Genomic DNA, 9,020 nt, shown 5'->3' with positions numbered 1-9,020 from the left:
TGTCTTCATTTGTTCTTTTTTGTGAGGGTCCTGGAGTGACCTGCAGCTGGTGTTTACGCTCATGGGGTGCAGCATCTTGATTAGCTCAGTAAAATCTCACAGTAACCTCCAATTGGTATGTGTGGATGTGATCCAGACACGAGGAACGCGAGTCTTCTCAGACGTGATAGATGTAGATCAGACACCAGCTGTCAAAAGACCTTGAATGGAGGGAAAAGGAGTTTTTCCACTGGGTTCATATATTCAGCTTGAGTGGTGACATACTTGGCGATTGTCCTAACAGGGTAAAAATGCTAAAATGACAAGAAGACCAATGATGATAGAAGATGCGTAACAAAGCCTGCCTCCTAAGTATGGAACTCTCTCACTCTGTCTGTGTCAGAGTGTCTTCAGCACAAAGCACATCGCTGTGCTCCATGCTTTGTGTTCCAGGAGTGGAAATAAACTTCAGTCTCACTCCTGGTGCAGGGCAGTGGCCCTTTTGTGCGTCTCTGAGGGGTTTTAAGGCCAGACGATGTCCATTTTGGCTACATTTTAATCTCCATTTTTGCAACATCAAGTCAACGATTTTATTGTCATTCACGATCTTTTAAATTCAGCTATCACCTTGGACACTTTCTACTTTATTGTCAAAAGCTCCAGCAGTCTTGGTCGAATTGACTCATTGCAGAGAGTGAGTGAAGGAGTGAGGGTGTGAGTGAGGGAAGAAGATATCCTGTGGGAAAATGTGATAAAAATATAAGTTTTAGTGATAAACAGGTCCCTGCCTTTGCTGTAAGTTTTTGTCAGGACTCCTGTACTAATGGTGCTGCACCACCTCTGTGTGTCTCCTCAGTTGGACAACCCTGATGAACAGGCTGCCCAGATCAGAAGAGAGCTGGATGGACGACTGCAAATGGCAGACCACATCGCTCGGGTAAGAGATGGAAGGATGGATGGATGGAAAAACAGATGGACAAGTGGACAAATGAATGAATGTGTGCTAAAGTACCTAATCATGCCCACAATTCATCATTCATCTGGTTTGTAATACATCCGCAAAGGAGGAGACATTTTTGTTGATTTTCTGCTGTTTTTCATTCAAATCTCACCTACCATTTATTAGTTCTGAACCTTAAAGTCAGGTTTGCAGCATGATCCCAACAGTATGTTTTTCCATAGAGTATCTATTTATATCCTTTTAATGGCTGAGAAGTCTTCAGGCTTAAGAACTGAGAATTTGATCCGGATCAGCACCAAATAAAACTTGTCCATTAGTTGTTGAAACCAAAAATTACAACTAACGAAAAGACAGACAGATGTGGGGAACATCTCCTCCTCCTCTGGATAATGATATACGTCTCCCTAATCATCACGTCTTCCTTTTTTAAGCAGGTGGGTGGAAGGTTCCCCAAGTTCTCCTCCAGGGAGATGGAGGCCATGTTCATTGAGGAGCTGCGTTCCTCCGTCAACCTGCTGATGGCTAACCTGGAGAGCATGCCTGTGTCCAAGGGTGGAGAGTTCAAGCTGCAGAAGCTGAAACGAGGCCACAACACCTCCATCATGGACATGGGCCAGGAGGACGAGAATACTCTGTCCAAATCTGACGTGGTGCTGTCCTTTACCCTGGAGGTGGGTGCAAACCGCTAAAGATTGGAGAGCGTCACGAATGGAGCTGTCATTATAGTGGAGGATGTTACATCATAGATTTAAGTAGAGAATCCTTTCTTTCCCTTTCAATAAGACTTGAGATATTTTGTGGGCCGGATGGTGGCATATTAGAGCAGCCCCAGGCCCCCAGGCATGATTTTAACCTCAGTCAAAAGCAGATCCTTCCTGATCTCAACGGTATGTAGAAGGTGTATCCTTAGTAGCTCGTGCCCGCTCCTCAAGGGGGGCATTTCATTTAGATGGAATACGTTCAAACCTGCATTGTCCAACTCTGGCTGGGGAGTTTGTGCAGATGAGAACACAGTAACTATTCTGGAGTGCACAGCAGCACAACTCCACTGAAGGTGAGGAAGTGGTTGTCATTAATGGAGGCTTTCGTGCTGCTTCATGGCACTCATAGGAGCACATAAGAGCCTTGAGAAAACAGAAGGCAACTATAATGAATTGCCCTTTGTCCTGCAGAAAACACTGCTGTAATGTCTAAGCGATTGAATGACCACTTTGCCAGGGTATATAGTGGAAGAACAGTCTTGATTAAATCACCACGCCAATGTAAAAGCCTCTTGATAAAAGAGTGAGGATGTTTCATTTATGGGAACCACGTCACTGGAGTTTAAGGAATGGTGGTCAGCTGTCGTAAGCTAGCAGCTCTGTCAACACTAAACAGGCGCTGGCACCATGTGAATGCCCAGATTGTGGGCTCGGGGTTTCCTCCGTACTGGACCCCCACCTTCCCATACGCTAACGTTTTGGGAGATACTCTTATTTGCTGTCTTCCCCTGAGCCAGAAAAGAAGATAGATACGTTCTGTCCTCTGTGTGCATTATAGCACGGGAGGCCCATATACCAGCTGACTGCTACCATTCATTGTGCTAAGCTAACGAGCGGTCAGCTGGCCTCTGTGGATCTCAGCTCCTAAAGCATACACACAGAGGACAGACGGGTATCTATCTTCTCGTCTGGCTCTGGGGAGGACTTCAAATTTTAAGTTTTCCCGAAAGGTGGGCATGTTCCTGAAAATCCCCTCACATATATGCAGCATACTCATGCAGTGTTTTCACTTAACTCTCCCGCAGCACTTTCCCTTGGGGTCTGAGCTTTTGGGAAATGGAAATGGATGGGAACGCGATTTCTTTGGCATTGTGTTACTGGACAGCAAGAAAAGCATTGGTAGCAGAGGCGGCTATGGCCCTCCTTTTGCTTTGGCCCTGACCGTCCTCAGGTTTTCTGTTGACCTGCTACGTGGTGGTGTAGTCCAAGTCAGGGTTTTCTCAGCCTATGATGGCGACGCTTTGAAGGTTTCCGACCTTTCTCCTCCTTACATTCCGTGTAGTTCAGTTTCTGTTATTTGGTCCCACAGCCAGTCAACTATTGCTGCCAGATGAGCCTAATATCGCTGTGCTGTGTAAGTCAAAGAGGTCACCAAATACATGAAAACTCCGTCCTGAGTGAATTATTCGTTTTTTAAAGTCATAAAAACAGTCAAAAACACACGCCCTCCCCCGCCCCAAACTACAGTATCGCTGGACCTTTAACCAGATCACATTTAGACTGTTCTACATGTTGATTTGATTACTTGTGTTCTCTCACAGACTCTTGATATAAATATCATGTAGCAGCATTTCAGTACACGCGATGCAAGGATTCATATCAATAAAGTTTTGTGAGAGTTTTCACATGAGCTGGTTGTTTCCACAGACAATGAATCAGGGGATGGAAATTTGTAAAAATATCCCTGAATGTGTAATGTGTAAAATGTCCTGCATGTCCACAGCCCTCCTCCTCATATAAGCACATATCAGAAGAAACCGCTGCAGCCGCGTGATTGCGGTCATGTGGAACCTCAGCAGAAAGCTCAAGCTGCTGCTGACAGCCCCCACACACTCCGTCATAGCAGTTTATTGTAGACACACACAGAAGAAAAATTTTACCAACAAGATGGACAAAATGATGTGAATCCTTGTGACAAATGGTTCATCATCTCCAACACTGAACAGACGTATCTTAGGTTTGTCCTGGTCTTGTTTCTGAAAGCACTTTGTGGAATATGTGTGTTCCTTTAAATATATGAACATATGGAATGAGTACATGTCTAACAAGCAGTGCAGAGCCGCTTACAGCGGGTTGGTCCAGAAACACTGAGATACAGTCCTGTTGTGAGGAATAAATCCACCTCCCATTCTCCCTTGCTGACACGGTGTCGCCCAGCCTTTCTCCAGGCCGGCATGTTCTTCTGAAGCCACGTTAATTGGTTGGCACAAGAAGAGAAGGAGACAATCTTCCGACTGCTAAGATGATAGACTACCTGTCAAATACCAGTGTTCAGCCTCTGAGTTGATGTGTGACTGTTCCATATGACCGTCCACTCGGTGCGGTTTCTAGCTGCTCTCCATTTCTGCCAGCAGTGAACGAATGATACAACGTGGGTGAGCCGAGAGAAAGGCTCTCTTTTCGACAATGAATGTTTACTGTAGCCTGACAACACCTGTCCACTACTGCGCCTCAGTCATAAGTAGACACTGACTCAGGGTGCGCTTCAGTTGACCCTCATGGGTGTTCAGGCTTTTGTTACCGACCCAATGGTCGGTGGCTCTGGCAGAACCACAAAATAGCAGCCACAGTGGTTTGTGTAGAAGCTGAGCATGATTTTTATTTGAAGCAGTTCACTAGCTTCTCTGGTTCATATTTGCCTGCTTGATCACACAAATCTGTCACCTTTTCAAGTGATTAGATTTGATTTCTGGAAAAGAAAACCTCAAATGTGAGTAGGACATAGGCTGAATAAATCATGTTTATCGTGAACAAATGAAAGATGCTGGTCCTTAATGTTGACCTATTATTGATTTGAAGAATTTGATGGAAAGGAACATTTATTCACCTCAGAAGAGGGGACAGCGAGGAGGAAAAGCCAGTCAAGGCCTGTTGCGTCATGATACATAACTTTTGTTTCATGTTTACTTCTAAGGGGTCTGGAGTCTTATTTTGGAGGGTTGTCTGTACATCTGTACCTCCGTCTTTCCCATTCTTATTAAAGTAATAATTCAGGAACGTTTTGAAAGAACTGGTATGGAATTTGGAATTTCAATTGAACAGCAAATGATCTCAGTTTCATACTTGAATTCTGCCAGTTAAATGACCATTTTCTTATTCAATGTTACTTTTTTGTCAGAGCACCCTCTTGTGGCCAGTTGTATGTTTTTAATGTTGAATTTTCCTGTTCCTTTTAGAAAACACACACACACACACACACACACACACAAACACACACACACACACACACAAACACATGCCATCTGTAGCTTGGCATTGAAATTCTCCCACTGTCAAGGCTTTTTCACTGGAACATCAGGACGAGGCGATGTGAGAGATCAAAATTCTCATTCAAAAATGAATGTAAACCTCTCCTTTAAAAAAAACAACAACAACAACCCTCTGATACCAAACTCCTGTTATAGTGAGCACAGAATGAATATGGAAATTATTTATGATGAAACAGAAACTTCAGCTGTAATCGATCTGCAAGATTGAGACATTTGGGGATTTTGAGACTTACAAGTTTACATTTCTGAGGGTGAGTAAAGCCAGTTCTGTGCTGATGAGTGGACATTCCTGAACGTGTCTCCAAGAAGGTAAAAGAAGGTAAATGATGGAATCCCTCTGCTGGCTCAAAGCTAGAGAAACACTTTGGAAGTCAGTACCTAAGACCTGGACCAAGTATTCTCTGAAGGGGTCAGATTACTTCTGTCAGTCGTGGCGTTTTTCCAGAGGATGTTGATATTAGCAGCAGCTGCTGGGTCAGTGGTTTTAGTCCAGGCCACAGTGGTCCACCTCAGTCATGACCAGAGTCACGTTCTGTGTTTCTGCAAGGTTCCTCCTCCTCACAGACTTTATCAAATGGTTGCTTGTAGCAAGTGTGATGTGTTCACCTTAGGGTTCTGAACAGGGATGGCATCATTAAGCCCATAAAGTAATGCATTAGTCTATATTACGCCTGTGGACTGGTGCTTTGTTAACTCCTGTTATGTAATTGCAGTTCAAAACATTAATCTTTACCGTACATTTTCCTAATATCAGCATAAAGTTTGTCATTTTTAAGTAGAAACACCCAGCCAGGGACAGCGGTTGCCTAGTAGCATTGGCAAGAAGTCCTCCATGCAGCACATTTGTTACTTGTTGTATTAACCTGCCACAGTGTTTCTTACAATGTCTCAACTCAGTTACTTATCTGATTATAATTGCAGATACGCAGAGAAATGAAGCAATTACTTTTAAAGGTCAGATTATCAAAAATAATCTCCTGCAGGCCACCTTTTGCCACCCACTGTTCTAAAGATTACTTTGCTATTCATGTGCATTGGCAATGATTTACAACATGAACATCGAGCCGTATTGAAGGAGACTTGAAACTGTTAGTGAAGCTTGTTCTTTTCTCAGAGACTTTAATGCAGTCGGACCTGCAGAAGTCGTCTTCTGCTGTTCTCTCTCTCTCTTCCTGTTTCAAAGTTGTGTTTTTGTGTGTGTTGCAGGTGGTCATCATGGAGGTGCAGGGTCTCAAGTCACTGGCTCCAAACAGAATCGTTTACTGCACCATGGAGGTGGAGGGCGGTCACAAACTGCAGACAGATCAGGCCGAGGCATCAAAACCCACGTATGTAGACACACACACAGACACACAGACACACACACAACACACACACACACACACACACACACACACACACACACACACACACGGCATATAATCGGTGGATATAAATGATGCACATGCATGTGAAACGAAGAATGCCCACGAACAGATTTGACGAAAGCAGTTGCGATGAACTGAACCCAGTTTTACATTAATCATCCACAACACAACCACTCTGTTTTTCAAGGAAAGTTGCCTTTCGAAATTACAAAAAATAGTGTTGAAATCTATGTGACTTTTCAAATAAAGTGACTGACATTGCCAATGAGTTGGATTTACTTGATTGACATCTTGTTTAAACTCGTGTTCTTCTGATAATTTGGGTTGTGCCTCGTCCTACTGTCTACTTTCTTCATTCAAATTACCCAACTGACAATTATCATTTCCAGCAAGCAGTTAGTGTCATGTCTAACACAAGTGCCCATCATAAACCACACCCACTGCCTGGCACCGATGTCAGCGCTGTCACTACCCCCCGTCCTCTGCATGAGTCAGCAGTCCAACCTTCTCATGCTGCATCCAAATCACTTTAAGAAGTCCTAACAACAACATTCTGGATTATAAATGTTTTCTCTGGAGCTGATGTTACAAGTGTCTACTTAGCGAGTTGTAACTGTACAGTACTGATAAGAAAGAGATGTGTGGAACAAGTAGCAACATCTCACTTCACAGCTCTTTCAAAGCTCGAGTGCATCTTAGGCCCCATTTACCTCCGCTGGCACTTCAAATTGGTTTTTAGTCATCGGACACCATCTAACAGTACTTGATCACATGAGACCACGGATTGTGATCCAGTCTGAAAAACCGCCTTTGGAGGTGGTCAAAGATGCACCCTGGCCACAGTGAACAAAAGTGCAAATGTGTCCCCAAGCTGCCTCCATGCAGACGCGCCATCGATGTGGCAGCAACCACAGGAGTTGTTACTGCTCTTCATCAAGGTGGTGGGAGGGGGCCTTTATACTTACCTGTTGAGACGTTGGAGAAGTTAACGCCACGTATGTAGGTTTGACACCCAGTCTCCATCCTTGAAGGTCCCCATGCAACCTCAGGAATGGCGAGCATCTTTTACATTTACATTTCCAAATGAGGCAACTGTGTGGCCTGCAGCTGGAAACCCTTCTGCTGACATTCATCAGAAGAGGAAGACATTTGGTTAAGAAGGAAAAAGTGTGATTGGAACATTATATGACATAATAAAAGGTGTAACTATACGTGGTCAAGTGGTATGTCATTGAAACCCTGTCGCAGAAATACACGTCACTGCCAGGATAAAGAGGAACACAGGATGTGTAAATGAAGTCCGTGCATGAGGCAACATTCCCATGCTACGTTAGCGGCAGACCTGGCTACCTCCAGTTAGCTCTCTTCTAACTTGGATGTTGGTAAATGATGTCATTATCATAGACTCGCCAAATGTTATCAGACCAAATTGATCAAATACCTTCTTCTTCCATGTGGGCGGCATGGCTCAGGGGTGGAGTGGCCGTCTAGCAACCGAAGGGTCGCTGGTTTGATCCTCGACCCCAGTGACCATGTCAAAGTGTCCTTGAGCAAGACACTGAACCCATAATTGCTCCTGATGAGTAGGTTGGCGCCTTGCATGGCAGCCTCCACCATCAGTGTGTGAATGTGTGTGTGAATGGGTGAATGAGATGACACTGTAAAGCGCTTTGAGTACCGCTAAGGTAGAAAAGCGCTGTATAAAATTGAGTCCATTTACCATTTTACCATTTAGAGAGGTTGTGTAACAACAAAACAATTTATCAGTGGTTTAACTGTCAAAACAGTAACAGCGGAGTCGGACATGGCTGGGTGGACAACTTCTGCTGAACCCTGTTAACTTGAATTCAGTTGTGCAGCTCCCCTCTCAATGACATCACACCTAATGAATCAAACAACTTTATAATTCATCATTTTACCCATATATTTACTTCTCCATTTTTTTTTTTTAGGTCACATTCATTTGTACTTCCTCCATTCAAAAAAGGACAGTGTGTGTTCCTTCCAGCTTTCAGACTCAGAGAGACTGCGAGCGATATGGATCGAAGATCAGTATTGTTAGTAATCCAGGTTCTCAATAATCTCAGGACACAGGGAGGGAACTCTTCATTTTAGCTGCATCTTTCATTGTGTGTGTGATTCTTTCCATAATGAAGGGCTGGCGCAGATCCAAGTGACCATGCTGTCAGGTCACATCCTACTTTCATGGCTGCCCCTCCTTCATTAGCATTATCTAATCACTGACTCTTCCTGTCCTGGGTCCTCTTGAGTTTCTTTCTGTTAGATAAGGATAGTGGGAGTTGGTGATGGAGAATCCCTGTCAGCTTTAATATCACAAATTCATTCACTAGCATGAGTCACTCTTGCTTTTTTAAAGTCATAATGCTCAGATAGCAAATTCTTCTCCCTGCCCTTGCTTATTTTGACTCATATTTTGTAGTATAAGTTTGATCTTTGGAGAACTTAGAGCAGAAATTTCAGTTCTCAGCAAATGAAATGTTTCCTTATCAGTCTTGTGTGTGAGATAGTTTCTCCAGAGGAAACATCGTCACTCTGGACAACCACAGGCTTCAAGATCACTGGAAACAACTTGAAAACACGTGGGGGCGCGGCTCGCACCCGGCTGCTGGTAGAGGAGCCGTTTCATCCTGAGGATAGTGAATACTGTTGGATTCATTGCTGC

At 43.9% G+C, this 9,020-nt stretch overlaps 1 protein-coding gene across 10 annotated transcripts in view; it reads left to right on the top strand.

Moving 5' to 3' along the window:
• The window catches only part of cadpsa (Ca2+-dependent activator protein for secretion a), a 192,110-nt gene that overhangs the window by 69,892 nt on the left and 113,198 nt on the right, over positions 1-9,020 (top strand). For 7 of the 10 annotated variants that reach the window (XM_086198312.1, XM_086198311.1, XM_086198309.1 and 4 more), the window contains exons 4-6: positions 836-916; positions 1,372-1,611; positions 6,177-6,298. In XM_086198312.1, coding sequence (XP_086054438.1) covers positions 836-916; positions 1,372-1,611; positions 6,177-6,298 — 443 coding nt within the window. The remainder of the gene's footprint in view (positions 1-835; positions 917-1,371; positions 1,612-6,176; positions 6,299-9,020) is intronic. The other 3 variants (XM_086198308.1, XM_086198314.1, XM_086198304.1) reach the window with 1 other exon arrangement.

This window comes from Aulostomus chinensis, chromosome 3 (genome assembly GCF_037954235.1).
Source record: "Aulostomus chinensis isolate RoL2024-O1b breed Wild chromosome 3, RoL_Achi_v1.0, whole genome shotgun sequence".
NCBI lineage: Eukaryota > Metazoa > Chordata > Actinopteri > Syngnathiformes > Aulostomidae > Aulostomus > Aulostomus chinensis.
The sequence above is the reverse complement of the archived record's forward strand: the minus strand, read 5'-3'. Positions and strand labels throughout refer to the sequence as shown.